The sequence below is a fragment of the Ipomoea triloba genome, chromosome 2 (genome assembly GCF_003576645.1).
Source record: "Ipomoea triloba cultivar NCNSP0323 chromosome 2, ASM357664v1".
Taxonomy (NCBI): Eukaryota; Viridiplantae; Streptophyta; class Magnoliopsida; order Solanales; family Convolvulaceae; genus Ipomoea; species Ipomoea triloba.
Genome location: NC_044917.1, coordinates 1,084,424 through 1,102,754, shown reverse-complemented (window position 1 = coordinate 1,102,754; position 18,331 = coordinate 1,084,424). Strand labels below are relative to the sequence as shown.

Sequence of the window (18,331 nt, the reverse complement as noted above, 5' to 3'; positions counted from 1 at the left end):
ACAAGTTGCTAGAACTTCTTAACTCCATTACAGATTCACACATGCGTAACTCTACATTCACGATTTCTATATTCCATATTCACAATTTGAAACCTCCACATTCACACATTTCTGGGCAACTCTACATTCACACAATCATAAATCTACATTCACAATTTCTATACTCTACATTCACACATTTTTGGACAACTCTATATTAGGCAATATGTTTACTAATAAAAAAAGAAGAAGACAAAAACGACGTAGTTTTGGACCCAGGTCCACCTTGCAAGGTGGACCTAGGTCCACAGCATAATTTGCCACTGGAGGCATGGTGAGTTGGCAATATTAATAATAATGTAAATTAATTTACTTTCTATTTAAATTTTAAATTGTATATCAATTTTATTTAGTATTATTTAGACTCATTTAATTTTTTGAGTACAGTTAATTCTATTACATGATAGTATATTTATTATTTTTATCTGATAGCAGTCCAAAATGCGTATTGTACAATTGTAGAAAGATTTACAAACACTCATCAATAATAATGTTTATAAAATCACATGCCGTAATGAAGAATAAACGCCGTTAAATCTACGGCAGCCCTGGGGAAAGCGGCAAAATGGGAAGCTGACGCTAATAAAAAACGAAAAGATCACGGAAGATGAAGCCGGTGACGCAACCGCGAGGGGCCCACGCCCCCCTCCCAGAATCTGGCGCGTGGACGACAGACTGAGTGAAAACACGACATTTGTCTCGCCACCTCTCACTCTCACCCGCCAACTCTGCACCCAACCTTTTCAAACAATCTTTTCTTCAAACATAAACATAAAATATCGTTGTCGGAAAATATTATCTTAACACTGGTAGTTTTGAATTTCTTTCTCTTTTCATCTGAACCTACTATCCTGTTTCTCTCTCCAACAAAACTGCCACCTCCATGTAGAGAGAGATAGATGAAGTTGAAGGTATAAAGAGAAGGAAATATGGAGACAAAAGGCGGGAAGATGATGATGAGTTATAAAGGGTGTGGGTATGAATATTCTTTCAAGATTCTGTTGATAGGAGATTCTGGTGTGGGCAAGAGTAGTCTGCTTCTCAGCTTCATTTCTCATCACTGTCCTCTCCAAAATCCCTCCCCCACCATTGGTAACCACTCAAATACTTGTAGATTTTAATTCTGGGATTATATTAATTTTTTGATATATAGCTTCATATATATACTCTATGAACTTTGATAAATTGTTTAAAAATGATGCATTGATTTTTAAGAATTATAGTTCTTGGGATATCTAGAGACTAGAGAGCAGTATCTATGTGCTGTGTAATTTGTTTGTGTGTTTTAAGACGTACAGTGAAAGTTGTTGATTATTGCTTTAAATTTAAGGGAGATGCTGAGTCCTTTTAAATTTTGATGGTTGGTAGGACTAATTAAATTGGTTTACTTGTAGTGTTAGATATTAGAATGTTGATTAGGAGAGGTTGTTTAGTTAGTCAACATAACAAAAAACTTGCCCATGAGCTCTTAGTAGGTTATATCTAGTGTTAGTGTGATGGACGGCTGAGTCACTGTGATTATGCTTTCATTATCCTGTCTACTTGAGGAGTGAGTATGGCCCGATGGATGGCTGAGTCAATGTGATTATACTTTTATTATCCTGTCTAGTTGAGGAGTGGGTGTGGGCTCGGCGGGCAACTGAGTCACTATGATTATGCTTCCATTATCCTGTCTAGTTGAGAGTGGGTGTGGGCCATTGGGGCGAGGAGATTTTGCCTTTAACATAACAAAAAGTTAAGACTTTGATTCTTTGCATACAAAATCATTGACGTTGAACGGTCTATTGGCATTCTTGATTTGAACCGGTTAGCTATAGACAATCTAGGTTGGTTTATCTCCCAGGTGGTCCCTTTGCTTGTTAGAGTCATAAGGCGAGTTATCGAGTGCATGCTTTAACTTTGCCCATGTTTAGGTGTGGACTTCAAGATCCGGGTGCTAACCATTGGTGGGAAAAGATTGAAGTTGACAATTTGGGATACAGGTGAGTGAATATATATGAAACCATTATATTATATTGGCTCAACAGTGGTATCCCATTTAGTTGTTTTGTCACTGGCCTGCATATATATGCAGGTGGACAGGAGAGGTTTGGGACATTGATAAGCTCTTATTATAGAGGGGCACATGGAATTATACTTGGTAAGCCACCCCCATCATTTCTACTCAATTGCAGACAAGTTTCTTAATTCCTACAACTTTGTCATCACACTTTCCTACAACATATGACCCATGTTCTATGTCTATTCTTGAACCAACTTCTCTGCTTTTGGTTTCTTGTTTTAGTTTATGATGTCACGAGGCGGGACACCTTTACAAACTTATCGAAAATCTGGGGGAAGGAGATAGAGCGTTACTCGACAAATCCAGAGTGCATCAAGATGCTAGTTGGAAACAAAGTTGACAGGGTGAGTCGAATTGGATTGCTTATCGTGATCATCAATCTCGTCTAGTTAATGACATATTGGGTTTTCAGGATAACGAAAGGGCTGTGAGTAGAGAGGAAGGAATGGCGTTTGCACAGAAACACAAATGTCTGTTTCTTGAATGTAGTGCTAAGACCAGAGAAAATGTGCCCCAGTGTTTTCGAGATCTTACTCTCAAGGTACACTATATAGCACGATTCAGCACCCGATTTTTTTCTTAGAAATGTCTGCAGATCGGTTTAGTTTAAACTTTCGTTTTTTGGTAACAGATACTAGAGGTGCCAAGCCTGGTAGAGAAAGGATCCAATGTTGTGAAGAACCAAATTTTGAAACAAAAGGAAATCGATGAACACAAAAGCAAATGTTGCACGTGATTCGACTTTAATGTGTAATGCAGACTACTACTGTTTAGAAGTGTGGATCTGTTGTTGAGAGGAAAGCAAAATGATCCTCCATTTTTGCTGGGGAAGAAGATACATCTAAAGAAGACAAGCTAGCTTTTGAGCTTGGATAGATCTTCTGAAACATCATGGGAACTGAGATCATGTCAGGGAACAGAGATCATATTTGTGTACATTTTTTATTGTTCGATTTCTTTAATGTTCAGAACACATAAAATAGACGACTACAGCTTATATCATCAGGAGTTATACAATACTGGTTTGAATGAAAACAGTTTTCTTGGCAGAATATTTTGTGCCAATTCAAGTAGAAATGAAACAGATAGGCATAGCAATATGCATTCTTCAGCTAGGAAAAGTTGTTCTCCCATGTTTAATCCCACAATCTAACTATTACTGGGAAAAAGTTTAGTCAATCATAAGACTTTATAATTGCATTAATCGTTCACTTAACAATTCGACTCTTATTAGACTTAATAGTTGTATTAGTTGTCTGCTTACCGGATTTTGTTGCAAGGTTCTCCTGCTTTATTTTTATTGTTAAAGACAAGAACTTTGTACATGGGTTTATCATTAAACACAGCAAAAACTAGGATGATTTGAAACTGTCAAAGCCATACACATATTCTTGATTCTTTACAATGTCTCGGAGTTAACTAGGCTTTTCAAGCTGGCAAATACTGCAAAATCTGTATATCTCTCTGACTTTTTCTTGCCGGCCTCATACTTGTGCTGTTATTTCCTTCTTTACTACTCCAAACTTGTCTCTTTCTATTTGTCCACGACTATCGGTTTAGACATTTAGTTGAAACAGAACAAAGCTCGGAATCAATTCTGTTCGTCTTCATTGATAGGCTGCACTGTATATATATATATATATATATATATATATTGCATTGTCAACTACATGGGAGAAAATTAGAGCTCAGGATCAATGGCGTTTTGCAGCGCTTGCGGGTGGCTGGTTCTGAGTCTGATTGTGGCTGTCTTAGCTCAAGTGAATTGCATTGATATCTATTATCAGTGGATAGTTTCCTTAGACTACTTTCTGGATCCTCTTGGAGGTTCTAAGCCTGTAAGTTAATTGATCAGATTAGTTATCTCATTTACTTGAACACCACAATCACTGTTCTAAAATTTGAACTGAATAATGAGTGCAGGTGATCACCATCAATGGGATGTTTCCAGGCCCCCTGATCAATTCCACAACTAATGATGTTGTTCATGTCAACGTCTTCAACGATATGAATGAGCCTATGCTCATAACATGGTACGTTTTATGTACGAATTGAATGGAATTGATCTCGAGATCTCTTGACGAACATTAATTGCAGCTAACTTAATTAGTACTAGGATGTTTAATTTCTGTTCTGCATATTTAAGATTACTGATTGTCTGTCTGATATCATGGTTTTTGAAGGAATGGGATACAGCAGAGGTTAAACTCATGGCAGGATGGAGTGTCTGGAACTAATTGCCCCATTGAGCCTGGCACAAACTGGACTTATGTTTTCCAGACTAAAGATCAGATTGGGACTTACACCTATTTCCCTTCCATCCTTATGCAGAAGGTGGCTGGAGGATATGGGCCGATTCGTGTCAACAACCGCGATGTGATACTTGTCCCCTTCCCGAAACCAGAAGCTGAGTTTGATCTTCTCATCGGGGACTGGTTCCGGGATGATCACAAGGTAACTATGCGCTTGTGCACGCGCGCACACACATACACATACCCAGTAGTTGACTTGCAGCTTCATCTGTCTGCATTTTCTGGTGCCTGACAGCTTCTTAGGATTTACTCAAGATTCAAGTCCTCCAACTCTTATCTCGATGAGCCTGACGCGATTCTGATCAATGGCAAAGGATCTGCAAACCCCGAGTCTCTCACTGTCACAAAAGGTACAAAAAGATACAGCCACCTAGTAAGACACGATTATTATGATTTACTCTTTCACTGTCTTGTCGGGCTAAAAAGTAGGTCCTGGACAAGGGAATTGGGCTTTTCGTAAGCACCAGATCAGACACTAATCCCCCAACCAAAGAGTCTCAATTTACCCTCCACTATACTGTCGGGCCGGGCTAGGGTGTTGGGTGGGTTGAGTGATTTAGCCTTTTGTGGGCAACAACTGTTGAAATTCTATTATGGGAATGATGATTGCAGGGAAGACATATCGGCTAAGGATATCAAACGTTGGGAGTGTGTTCAGCTTCAATGTCAGAATCCAGAACCATAAAATGGTGGTGGTGGAAACAGAAGGCTCTTACACCAACCAGATAACGTTAGACTCCCTGGACGTGCACGTTGGACAGTCATACTCACTTCTTGTTTCTGCTGATCAAGACGATGCAGATTACTACATTGTAGCTGCTCCTAAGCTGCACGAAGCCAACGAAACCAGCCCTCTCATCGCCAAAGGGATACTTCATTACGCCGATTCCGTCGCTGCACAGCCCGCCGGTCCTCTGCCGGAAGGCCCTGACCCCTTTGATCTCCAGTTTTCAATCAACCAAGCAAAATCTATCAGGTAAGCATTAGTTTCCAACTTTCCATTATAGTCAAGATGAAGATCTGTTGGGCGGAGGCCAGAAAAACCAAGTCCACCACGAGGTAATTAGGAAATTTTCAATCATTCAATATAAAAACAATGTACATTTAGTATATTAAAAATGTACAAACACTATGTGAACCATGGTCCACACAATAATTTGCGGGAATTTTTGGACTGAGGCTGAATGGTAGTTTAACATTCTGCCTTTTGAAAATGTGACTAAATCAGAATTGCTAAAGCGGGCTGGTGGGTCAAGTCCACCAAAATCCGCCCTTTTGGTAGGGCGGGCTAAAAAGCCCATCAAAATGTTGGGCAGAACGGGCTTTAGAAATTAGAGTCCGTCTCACCTTTTCGACAAGGTGGAACGAGCCAACTTGGCGAGTTTTGACAGCTCTAAATGTGACCCCTCTGGACGATGTTAATTAAGTGATGATGAATATATATAGGTGGAACTTGACGGCCGGAGCTGCGAGGCCTAATCCACAAGGGACGTTCAACGTGACCAACATTACACTGTCGCAGACCTTCGTCCTCCATGGCTCCAAGGGCGAAATCCGAGGAACCCCGGGCTACCTAGTCAACAACGTCTCGTATCTAACACCAGACACCCCATTGAAGCTGGCCGATTACTTCGTCAACGGCGCCGGCGTCTACAAACTCGACGAGTTCCCAACTCACTCCGTGAAAGACGCTGCGGATTACGGCGTCTCCGTCGTCTCCGGCACCCATAAAGGCTGGCTGGAAATCGTTTTCCATAATGACCTCGCCGTCATGGATTCTTGGCACTTGGATGGCTTTGGCATGCACGTCGTAGGGTAATTAAGCTTAGCTTATTATATATTATTGTCTTGAATTGAATCATATGATGACAATTTAGCTGTAATTATTATTTTAGACTATATTTATATCAAACATTTAATTGTAATTGTTGCGATTTTTAGATATGGAGACGGAGAATGGACGCCGGCGGCGCGTGAGACGTACAATTTGTACGATCCGGTGGTTAGGTCGACGGTGCAAGTGTACCCGGGAGGATGGACGGCGGTGTATGTGTTCCTGGACAATCCAGGAATGTGGAACTTGAGATCACAACATGTTAAACATTGGTACTTAGGACAACAACTCTACATTAGAGTTCACGACGATGATCCCAATCCGGCCAAGGAGAAGCCACCTCCGACCAACCTCCTCCTTTGTGGTTAGCTCCATTCCTTTTAACTTTTCTTTAGTAGCGTCAATGTGGGCTGGCCCACCCCATTGACTCCAAGCGCTTAATTCAACCCTGGGCAGATTCTCAGGCCATCTTCGACCCTAACTGCCTTATTGCGGAGCAGTTTAGACTGGCTCGCCTGTTTCAATCACTTTTGACACCTCTACTTTTCTTCAACTTAATTATTTCTTTCTATCTATCTAATTTTTGGTCACAATACTTCTTTTTTGGCAGGAATATTTGCAACTTCACCTTCACCCGCTCCCGCTCCTCAAGCAGGAGGCTGATTACATACTTTGGAATGCTGATTATGAGTTTGCATAGTTAAAAAAATTAGTATACAATTTTATCATTGTCCTCCATAATTTATAAATAATGTTCAGTGTATCAACTACCAAAGATGATAATTTTATAAATCTTTATTCTTCCTTGATCAACATCAAGATCAAGTTTCATGTAATGTATCATGCATGGTTGAAAACTATTTATTTATTTACATTTTTGTATATTTTTTTGGTTGGTCGCAAAGACATGGATGGTGATAGCGAAATTTTCGCGTATAAATATAGGAGTTCAATTTTCAACTTCAAATCAATGTTACGTTCCGTATAATCATGTTTGGTGAATTACTACGTAAGTAACTATGCACGCTAAAATTTGAAAATGACAATTAAGGCTAATTAACGATACTTCAGGCAGGTAGTGCCAAATATAAACTGCGTACTCAGCTCGCTAATACGCTTAATCTTATACGGAGTATTTTTTTTTAGGTGACAAAAGAAAATCATAATAAATATTTGGCAAAAACTTGTGTGAGACCGTCTCACCATGAGACGGGTCGGGTCAAGATGCAAAAGTAACACTTATATACACAAATGACATACTTATATGCTCAAATGTAATACTACCTCCGTCCCAAAATGGTTATCTGGTTCGTTTAACGAGGCTTGACTGAAGTAATTTTTAATCCAATTTTTCATATTATTAAGTTTAGCATTGATATATAAAATTTATATATTTAGAAACTACATTAAAAGTACTATTAAACACAAAAAATTAAATTTAAAAATAATAAAAAATTACTAAAGAAAATAAGCAAAGAAGGAAGAGTTGGTTTGACCAATGAATAGTAAATAGGACATGTGAAATGGGACAGATGGAGTACTAATCAGGAATAAAATTTTTGTTACTTATTAGGGTAAATGTAATACTTTTAAGGGAAAATACAATACTTTTACATTTCAATTTAAAAGTATTACATTTTTTCTCAAAATATTATATTTGCCCTTATAAGTGAGAGATACTTGTCAACCTTATTTATTATGAAAAATGTATTACTTTTTCTCTTATAAGTAACAAAAATTCTATTTTTGATTAGTTTTATATTTGAGCATATAAATGTGAGATTTGTACATATAAGTATGACATTTACATGGTGTTTGACCCGACCCGACCCGTCTCACGAATAAGGATCCGTGAGACGGTCTCACACAAGTGTGACCCTAAATATTTAGTATTTGATGGTATACGTACAATAAATAAACCAATAATCTTATGATTTTGACACTTTAATTAGATTTAATACAAATTCATTTTTATCGAATAATAATTTCATATCCGATATTAATTTTGTATATGCTAATATTTATAAGGAAAAATGATAGTTTTAGTTCTTTTAAGTTATTAATATAATCAATTTTAGTCCTTAAATTTATCTATAAGTGGTGTTTTTAATTTAGTCATTGAGTTGGGGAGCATGGTTTCTGTCATCTATGTTATAGTTAAAGACAATGCATTATAAGTGTTTAAACGTAAAGATAAGAATGTACAATATTTTTTTAAAGAAAAAGAATATGCTTATTATATAATTCTAAGTTTACAATCGAGGTTAAAAGTCCCACTTCGAAGAAAACTGTACCAACTAAAAGTGACTTAGAAGTCCCACTTCGAAGAAAACTGTACTAACTAAAAGTGACTACAAGACTAAGTGAACTATTCTCCCATAACTTAAAAGACTAAAAACTGTCCCCTTTTTTTTTTTTTTTTTTTTTTTTTTTTAAATTCAAAAGCTGAATAAATATAAATGACAAGAAAATATTATAAAGAAAATATCTATGCAATTAATACATGAAATTTAAAACAAAATATCTATACGCTTTATAATGTTAACGTTCGGAGTAACTTTTTAAGTCATAATAGCACTGGTTTTTTTTAATCTTAAAAAAAAAAAGGAAAAAAAAAGAAGATAAGAACCATTAAATTAAATTTGAAAATTAAAGAAAAAAAAAACCGAAAATTTTTGGGTGTTTAAAAATGTTTTGAATAGTTCTAACGATTTATTATCGATCAGTTATTTTACTCATAATAAATTGCCATTGTATAAATCAGAAGGTTACGAAAAGGATGAAGACAATAGCCTAGCTAGTATCGTTCCAGCCTATGCTTAGTTAATATCAAGAAACGCCGTTTAAACTATGCTTCGCTTAAACAACAATGATAAAATATAATAAAACTTTAAAAAATATAATCGATACCTATACTGATCATACCGTACTCGTTCTATAATGGTAAAGATACACAAAACACCAACAAAGTTAGTCAAATTTTTTACTTGATTATTATTATGTTTTAAAATTTGACTTCCCGTGAAAACGGTTTGTTTACTTAGTGCAAATTAAAGCATGCGCTCCATCTCAACTAAAAGCAGTCGGACTGCACATATTATATTTATGGTCACAGTGCACAACTTAGACTCGAACTTCAATATTTTTTTTTGAATACTACTGACTTTCAAACACAAAGAGTTAATATTGCATTCAAACTCACAACCTCCAATACGAGGAAGTAACTTAGTGTTACGGGACCAGAAGGTTTTGGCTTAAAATTTCAAACTTAGTTTTCCAAGTAATTATGCTATAAATGGTTAAGATGAGAGCAACTACAAATATAATACATAGATACAAACAAGTAGAGCGTGAAGATTGTTACATATATCTCTAAAGTTGATTCATTCTCAGGCGGCAGCCAGTTTAGGCCAATCTAAGCTGTGTTTTACAAGAACAGAATTAATTAGCGTTTCCGACAACATTTGTATCGGCAACCAAACAACGTTGTAACATCCATCTTTCTGAAGACCGCCTGGTCTGGTCTGTTTCGTATTCATCGGAGAATTTACAAACTAAAGTCGCCGGCCGGCGGCGCCGGGAAATGAAGGCGGTGGCAAGCTTCATCTCCTCCTCAGTCCCTCGTCTCCTTTTTCTTCTTCTTCTTGTGGGCATTGTTGCAGAGGGAGAAGACATTTTTCTGGATTGGCACGTCGCGCTTAACACCACCATCAAACCTGTTTCTGCGGATCAGCCGGTACACAATTTCTTTGTTTCTTGAAATTTATATATACAAGTTTTTGGTTGAATCTATAGGTGATGATACAGTATATATGATTATGGTTATTTTATATATATATATAGGTGATTACTATCAATGATGAGTTCCCTGGACCTCTACTCAATGCCACAACCAATGACATGGTTCATGTTAATGTCTTCAACCACATGGATTCTGAGCCACTTCTAATTACTTGGTATTTTACCTTAACCTTAGCTTCCCCTAACTTTATTCTTTATTTTAATTTCAATTACAAAATTACATTTGCGTTTGCATTAAACTACTAGCTAGGTCCTGAGTTTACTGTTTTCAACCCTTTCAATTTATATTAAGAACTGATACTACATTCTAACAGAGTTAATAATAGTACTGGAAAAAAAATTATATTTTTTTGGGCCGGGCGTGCAGGAATGGAATACAGCAAAGGCTAAATTCATGGCAGGACGGAGTGTCGGGCACAAACTGCCCGATCCAGCCCGGAAAGAATTGGACTTACGTCTTTCAAATCAAGGATCAGATTGGGAGCTTCTTCTATTTTCCCTCCATCAACTTTCAGAAAGCCGGCGGTGGGTTCGGGCCCATTCGGATCAACAATCGGGCTGTCATTACTGTGCCCTTCCCTAAACCGGATGCCGAATATGATCTCCTCATTGGGGATTGGTATAACCAAAGTTTCCAGGTATCTATAATTTTTTATAATGTCAAACATCATGAATATGATTTTGTTATCCGTTTTCAAACTTTCAACTCGCGATATAATTTTTCACTAGGGCACATCTCGTGAAAAAATTTAATCATTTAACTTTACTATAACAAGTGTGGAACAACTAACATTGGTTGATAACATTTCTTATTTTGTTGTGCCAAATGATAGACAATTCGGAGGGAATTGGATTTGCCAGAGACAAAACCACCAAATATGATACTTATGAATGGCAAAGGATCATACCTGGACTCAAAAGCAAAAACTCATGAATCCTTCACAGTCACTAAAGGTATATTGCAGAATTGTGAAGGGATAAATTACAGAATTGTGAAGGAGTAAATTAAATCCGGTGACTTAGTAGCTTCTTAGGCTGATTTGTCGTTGCTCTTGTGCAGGTAAAACCTATAGGTTTAGGATTTCAAATGTGGGAACAACATGGAGTGTGAACTTCAGGATTCAAGATCATAGAATGGATGTGGTTGAGACAGAAGGATCCTACGTTAACAAATTAACGGTTGATTCTCTTGACGTTCATGTTGGGCAATCATACTCCGTTATCGTCACGGCAGACCAAAACGTCGGCGATTATTACATTGTGGGCAGTGCAAAATTAGTTAACGTCACGAGTAACCGCTCTCTTGTTTCCGTTGGTGTTCTACACTACCACAACTCAACTACCCCTCCTAACGGGCCTCTACCCGTCGGGCCCGACCCGTTTGACATCAACTCTTCCGTCACCCAAACTAGATTAATCACGTAAATAATGTTACACTAATTTGTTTTTTTAAATACAACTGACCTTATTACATTATAGTATCTATTCTGAACTGTTAACAAAAATGTTTGTTTGTATAGGTGGAATTTGACGGCTGGGGCAGCTAGGCCTAACCCACAAGGATCATTCAATGTATCAAACGTGACGTTATCACAGAGCTTTATTCTTCTTGGATCTACGTCCAAGATCGATTCTCGTGTAAAATACACCGTTAACAACGTCTCGTACCTCACCCCCAATACTCCGTTAAAGTTGGCGGATTACGCCTTGAACGGCGGCTCCGGCGTGTTTGAGCTGGATAAATATCCGGCCAACACTAGCCTGTCCAAGGCGGTGAACGGAACCTTTGTGGTTTCCGGCACACACAAAGGATGGCTAGAAATTGTGTTTAAGAATGATTTGGACAATGCCATGGACTCTTGGCATTTAGATGGATATGGTTTCTATGTTGTTGGGTGAGTATTAATTTCACTATAACTGATGGACTTAAACTAAGAAAGTCATAGACAACTTCTGATCTGTAGGTAGATAAACTTTTGAAACCCTATGGCTACCTAACCAATTATTCAACCAACTTAGTTGAGGTCACTACAATATAATTGTTTACTAGTCAGTAGTAGTCACCCTTTTTATTATCTTTTCGTATACAGGGTAGGTTTTGGGGAGTGGTCGCCAGCATCACGACAAATGTATAATCGTTATGATCCGGTTGTCCGTTCTACCGTTCAGGTACATATTCATCAGACTAATGATAACATGTAATGTTAGGAGCAGAAAAAGGTCTTAATTAGCAATTTAGCATGATATGTGAGCATATATATATATATATATATATATATATGCAGGTGTACCCTAAAGGATGGACAGCAGTTTATGTATACTTATCCAATCCAGGGATGTGGAATTTGAGGTCACAACATTTGAAGAAATGGTACCTGGGCCAAGAGCTCTACATTAGAGTGTATGATCCTGATCCCAACCCTGCCAAAGAGAAACCTCCACCCCAAAATCTACTTTATTGTGGTCAGTTTAATTTCCACTAATGCATTTTCATTTTGGAAAGCTTTAAAGAAATTTATTTAAATTAATTTTTTTTTACACCTGTCCCGCAGGAAAAGTACAACCACCACCATCTCCACCTCCATCTCCATCTACGCCTCAAACACCGCCACCAAATCCAAATATAGTGCCGCCTCCGGCACCAGTGCCAGCCAGTGCAACAATGTCACAAATGCGATGGTAATTAATCATCTACTAATTGATATTTTCTTAACTCAAAAATTGTTTAAATGTTTAATTATATGATAATCAAGTTGTAAAATCTAATCTATTGCTAATTGTATTTTCCATGGCGACAGGTTTAACATTGGCTTAATACTTGTTCTCCTTATACTTTAAAAATGGAGGCGGAGGTATCAGATATATCAGCGAAATATATAGTCGAGTTTAGAATCTTGTTGTTACCGAGTCATGATCAACTCGACTGATATTAACCATCTTAACCTAAAGCTACCATACAGATCGACAAGGACATTGTAATGATAATCATGGGTTAATGCGGTCCATCTTCCGATTGTAAAACTATACATTTTAATGTTATTTTATACATTGTATGCCCAATGATATATACAGTATGATTATGGTTATGGCAATGCATGCTAATTAATATATGTTGCAATACTATAATATTAATGAATGATTAAATATATTGAAGCCAATAGTATTGAAAAAAAAAATATTGAAGTACAAATATGATCTAAATTTACTTTTATAGGGGACAACCTAAATTTAATTTTATAGGGGACAACCTCATCTAAGTTGGTCTTTGTAACCAAATGTTACAAGTTGAACTCCTACCAGACAATCTATACTAGTTTACATCTTTGTGATTCTTTGACGGCCAGAGTTACAAGACAATGTTTACACAGTACTGATCCAAAAATAAATAAATTTGATGGTGAGGTCAAAGAGTGATCTTGTTTGTGAATGTTATCTCCGTGTAATCAATTTCATTACCAGCAGAATCCTCTGCGAGCTTCGCAAGCCTAAGCAGACTGCCAGTGGCAAGAATGTCCTTAGGGCTGATGTCATGCAAAGCCCTAGTGTAAAGACACCGGCATGCCGCGCGTGCGGCCTCCTGCAACTCCTTATTCTGGTGATTGGCCATCATACAATGCCCTAAGATCCTTAACGTCGGCTGTAGAAGCTCCCGCGAAAGAATTATCCTCCCTTTCTTTTTCTCTTCCTTGGAGATTGATGACCCCGCCGGCGCCGTGTTTTCTTCGTTTTCGCCGTTTTCTGTGATGAGTTTAATGTTTTTTCCGCTTTTGGAGGTTTCGCTGGGGTCGCAGCCTTTCTCGCCGGCCCAGATTTTGCAGAAATCGCAGAAATCGAGCTTGGATTGGAGGGGAATTTGGGAGATTTTGCTGTAGAATAATTCTAGGGCGACGCCGACGATTCTCGCGCGTTTTGTGGATCGGACGTTAGTGTAGGGCTCTAAGCTGGAGGAGATAACGGCCAAAGCTAACTCCGTTGAGCTAGTCCGAGTGGTCTGTTTGGTTTCGTGGTAAATACTGGAATGCGAGAGATCCGGGATTGTAACGGTAACGGCGTGGCCGTTACGCGCGACGGTTTCGTGGGCGTATAGGGCTAAGAGGATGGCTTCGAAACCGGCTAAGGGCTTGTGGAGGGCGACGCGTGAGAGGTACACGCCGGCGATGATGGGGAGGAAGCGGAGGACGACGAGGTGGAGATCGGGCTCGGAGGAGTGGAACGTGTCGTAGAGCCAGCGGCAGAGGTTGTTGTCGCCGGCGCTGGAGTCCGGCTGCCGGAGGAGGTCGGAGATTTGGGCCGCGATCTCGGAGTCATGGAGGAGGGAGAACGCCGGCGTCTCGGAGGAGGAGAGGGACGCCGGGACGTAGCGGACGATGGAGGCCAAGGCTTTGATGGCCGTGTTTGCCTTGGTGTAGGAATCGGACCATGAAATGTGTTGCTTAGCGGCCGGGGCGGGGGCGGCGCCTGTATCTTCAGAATCGAAAGACATTTGCGGCGGAGGAGGGCGGCGCGTGGAGATTGAAGGGTTAAGGATGCAAATGAAAAATTAGGTGATGAGAAACAAAGTAGTAAAAATAGTTTTTACTTGTGAATGGAGAAAATTCAGGAGTAAATGGTGGATCTTTCAATTGCAGAGTAATTTTTTTTTTTTTCCAAAATAAAATATCCCTAATATTTAAGGTTACGATATTTTGATATTTCCTACAAGTTAACTTTTGACGGTACTAATTGAAATAGACAATTTTAAAATTCATGGACCGAAATTAAAAGTACACCTACAATAAGTGATAAAAATGCCATTTTTTCTTGTATATGCTGCTTGGTCCAATGGGCCTACATACTGTTCGGGCTTATTGTCCGGGTTATTAAACTATTCTATACCATCATTACGTATACTTGCATGGATTGGACCATCGACCATTTAATGAAACAAAAAGGATATTGCCGGCCGGCCGGCCTATTCACTCCTCCCCACCTATCTTACTTCAACTTCAAGCTTTTGTCCCACAATTTCAAACTTACTAGTTCAACTAACTCTACTCTGTCCCCTTTATTTTCATTCTCTTATGGACTTAATTAGACATCCAAGACAAATCAAGGATAATTGTCACAAAAATCAGGGAATTCGTGACGCTCAAGCTGACCACAAAGATGTAAACTAGCGTAGGTATAGATTACTTATAGTTGACCTACTCAAACCAAGAAGGATAGCTCCCAGCTCATGAGAATGCAACTTTAGAACCTTGTGATTACCAAGTCAATTATCTGCCTAACTTGCAACTAATAGATTAGGTTTGACAATGAGAAACTTAAGTGATTCATATACATAAAAAAAAAAAAACAGTTATACATTTTTTGATCAGTTTCTCCCTTTAGTGTAATCATATTGAGATTTTGAAATGTGTGATCATGTATATATAATTCCTATATATTTTTCTTCTTCACTAGATTATTGATGATAGGCTTGAAGTTTCATAGCCCATAAATGTTGCTTAATTAGGGTATATAATTTAAAATGTATAGGTATCTACATATAAGAGTACATGGATGCATGTCTTTTGATTGGACTTAAATTAGTATGTTTGATCAAGAAATGTATTCCCATACAGATATTTTGCTTTATAGCCACCATTTCATCCAATGAGACTATTAGAGGGTTTACTTTTGAAGCAATAACAATTTTTAAAAAAAAAAATTATTAAACCTAATTAAAAATTGCATGATAATGAAATAAATTAAAGTAGTTCATGATGAATTGGATGCTATTTTAATGGCAGACAGAGGCCATGCATGGTAGGTGCACTTTGATGGAAAAGTAGGATATCTGGAATCTCTAAGATTGCTTCTTCAACTCATATTTATGCATAATCAACTTCACTTTAACATGATTGTGACCCTAAAGCAAAGGATAATTACAAATATTACTAACCACAACTTTACTTCCATTCCATTATTCTATTAAATTACACAAATCTCCCTCCTCAATCATCACCATCTTTAATTTATGAGAAAGCCCGTAGCTGTTGTTATCCGTAGATACGGTCTGAATGATGCTCACTTTGTGACCTTAGGGACTACAATGAGGTTTTTCATAAATTAACTCAAATCAAATTAAATGTATGACTAACTTGATACATTATACAATAAGATTAAGTTTATTAGGACATCGTATTAGAATGACAAATTGAATTGTACTGTTATATGTTAATATTATGAGTCTTGAACAATTTTTCATCGTTCTGAAAAATATTAATTGAAGTTATCACCGACTCTAAGTTTTTCGTCCAATTAAATTAAATAATAAAAGGTAAGAAAAAGGAATTTGTAAAATTAAAGGATTGAATTGATTTCCAAACCATAGTATTAGTGGGATTCATATATGGTTGAAGGAGAAACAAATCAAAAGGCCATTCATAATTAGGCCTTCGATCTAAAGCTCTGTCTCTCTCCTAAAATTAGTAATGAAGGATGCTTAGTTTCTAAGACAAACCAATACTAATTAATCCTAAACAATCTCTTTTCTTTTTGTTTTTTTTTTTTTTTTTTTGGTTCTTCCTAATTGGATGCATGCATGATACCATCCACGTCATTCTGAGTAACTTTCCCAGAATGTTTTTAACAGTATGACAAGGATGGATATATGTATGCTTTCTGGTTAATATATATATATATATAGTAATGATAATGGAGGCGAATTGATGCACGCGCCGTTAGCTAGCAGAGATGATGTTGGTGGTCATTAATGGCGATATTTGGTTTAGGGCTTTTTGGTACTTTGAGGGAGATGGAGAAGAATCGCACGCGCCATTTGCCGGCCTCTTCTTGCTGAAATAACCCATGCCGCCGGTGGCGGCGGAGGAAGCGGCGGAGGGGGAAATTGTGACAGGCGGGATGTCGCCGGAGTTGAGCTGAGGCGGCGGGTGTTGCCACTCCGGGAGAGGTCCGGCGAGGAGGAGAGTTTGCAGTAACGGCCCCGCTTCCATCACCGCCTGCAAGAATTTCCCCTTCTCCGGCAACGGCATTTTCGGCGCGATTTTTTCCGTCACGTCAATTCCCACCAACTTCGCCGTCGCCGCCGCAGACGGCGGCGCCGGCGGCGTTGACGAGCGTTGACCGTCACCAGCATTAATGTTTTCCTCGGAATCCGACGACTGATCTTCATTGCTCGCCGTCTCCGCCGCCGTAGAAGGCGGCCGGAGCTCCACAACGCCGCCGCGTTGCCTTAGAATCTGCAGATTCACCTGCTGCCGGAGAAGCTGTTTCTCTAACCCTAACCTCCGGCATTCCTCCATAGCTTCATCCCTCTCCTTCACAATCCTCCCCAACAGATTCCTCAGCCGCACGATTTCTTCATCTTTCTTCGCAATCTCATCACGAGCACAAACAACTGTGTTCTCTAACTCCAACGTCGTATACAACAGAGAATGTTTGAGCTCCTCGATTCCCTGCACTCAAACCAACACATTAATTAACTTCAATTCTCATAAAAATCTCCAACCAACAACAATATTAACAAAGATAGATAGAATGAGATAAAGTTAATTACCTCTTCTTGGAAAAAGTAAGGCAAGACAAGAGGGCTACATTGGTCTTCCATGTTAAGTGTGTAAACTAAGTAGTGTTTGGTTGAAAGAAGCTAAAGAAGAGAACACACATCAAGAGAAATGTATTATTAGGTATGACTTGTGAGGCTATTGGTTACTCTCCCTACTTATAATGGGGTTTAAACTTTAAGGTGGGTTGCTTTTCCCCCTTTTTTTTTTTTTTTTTTTTTTTTTAATTTAATTAAATAATAATTTTAGATTTTGATTTTTGAGAAAGCCCGTAATTGCTACTGACAATCATTATACATGGATCATGATCCACCTTATAAGATAGATCAGAGCACTGACATAAGATTCATTTTATGTGAAGGTTGTCCGCCTTGTAATCTTAACTGACAAATAACTATATATAAGAGGGTAAATCAATCTAGGTTGTTCATAGCTAACGAGTTCAAATCAAGAAAGCTATTAGATAGCTCTCAAAGTCAAATTTAAAATCTTATAATTATATTACTAAGTTAATTGTCTGACTAATTTGGTTGAATTACTCTCTAATTTTAGATTCTTTCCCTTATGGAAAGGGTAGTATGGTAAATTAAGTTGGGTGCAAGCTTTTTAGCAATAAAACTATATAAGATTATTCTTCCTATTCGACCGGGGGTGTGGGGTGGAATGTGAACTGCTGGACTAAAGTTGACGGCCGTAACGTCGTCTGAAATAGTGAGTCCCAACTTGTGTAAATTAA

The 18,331-nt window shown here is 38.2% G+C and overlaps 5 protein-coding genes across 5 annotated transcripts; 3 read left to right on the top strand and 2 right to left on the bottom strand.

The window, feature by feature from the left end:
• The first annotated feature begins 846 nt into the window (after nucleotides 1-846).
• On the top strand, nucleotides 847-3,212 carry LOC116009720 (ras-related protein RABC2a-like). Its single transcript, XM_031248842.1, has 6 exons — nucleotides 847-1,131; nucleotides 1,953-2,021; nucleotides 2,114-2,179; nucleotides 2,324-2,445; nucleotides 2,514-2,642; nucleotides 2,733-3,212. Exons 1-6 carry the CDS (start codon nucleotides 969-971, stop codon nucleotides 2,835-2,837), a joined length of 654 nt encoding a protein of 217 aa, XP_031104702.1. The 5' UTR covers nucleotides 847-968; the 3' UTR covers nucleotides 2,838-3,212.
• A 561-nt stretch (nucleotides 3,213-3,773) lies between these two features.
• Nucleotides 3,774-7,083, top strand: LOC116011400 (monocopper oxidase-like protein SKU5). The gene is made up of 8 exons (XM_031250964.1): nucleotides 3,774-3,939; nucleotides 4,025-4,134; nucleotides 4,285-4,555; nucleotides 4,649-4,763; nucleotides 5,026-5,389; nucleotides 5,860-6,228; nucleotides 6,355-6,611; nucleotides 6,858-7,083. Exons 1-8 carry the CDS (start codon nucleotides 3,799-3,801, stop codon nucleotides 6,908-6,910), a joined length of 1,680 nt encoding a protein of 559 aa, XP_031106824.1. The 5' UTR covers nucleotides 3,774-3,798; the 3' UTR covers nucleotides 6,911-7,083.
• A 2,747-nt stretch (nucleotides 7,084-9,830) lies between these two features.
• On the top strand, nucleotides 9,831-12,886 carry LOC116010043 (monocopper oxidase-like protein SKS2). Its single transcript, XM_031249305.1, has 10 exons — nucleotides 9,831-9,983; nucleotides 10,091-10,203; nucleotides 10,416-10,686; nucleotides 10,882-11,002; nucleotides 11,109-11,469; nucleotides 11,569-11,943; nucleotides 12,139-12,217; nucleotides 12,334-12,511; nucleotides 12,601-12,727; nucleotides 12,847-12,886. Exons 1-10 carry the CDS (start codon nucleotides 9,831-9,833, stop codon nucleotides 12,884-12,886), a joined length of 1,818 nt encoding a protein of 605 aa, XP_031105165.1.
• Nucleotides 12,887-13,451: 565 nt separating this feature from the next.
• Nucleotides 13,452-14,531, bottom strand: LOC116010041. Its single transcript, XM_031249304.1, has one exon. The coding sequence runs from the start codon at nucleotides 14,529-14,531 to the stop codon at nucleotides 13,452-13,454; it is 1,080 nt and encodes a 359-aa protein (XP_031105164.1).
• A 1,832-nt stretch (nucleotides 14,532-16,363) lies between these two features.
• LOC116011027 lies at nucleotides 16,364-17,713 on the bottom strand. Its single transcript, XM_031250526.1, has 2 exons — nucleotides 17,589-17,713; nucleotides 16,364-17,487 (listed from the first exon to the last, which is right to left on the bottom strand). The coding sequence occupies exons 1-2, from the start codon at nucleotides 17,637-17,639 to the stop codon at nucleotides 16,753-16,755; spliced, it is 786 nt and encodes a 261-aa protein (XP_031106386.1). The 5' UTR covers nucleotides 17,640-17,713; the 3' UTR covers nucleotides 16,364-16,752.
• Between the last annotated feature and the right edge of the window lie 618 nt (nucleotides 17,714-18,331).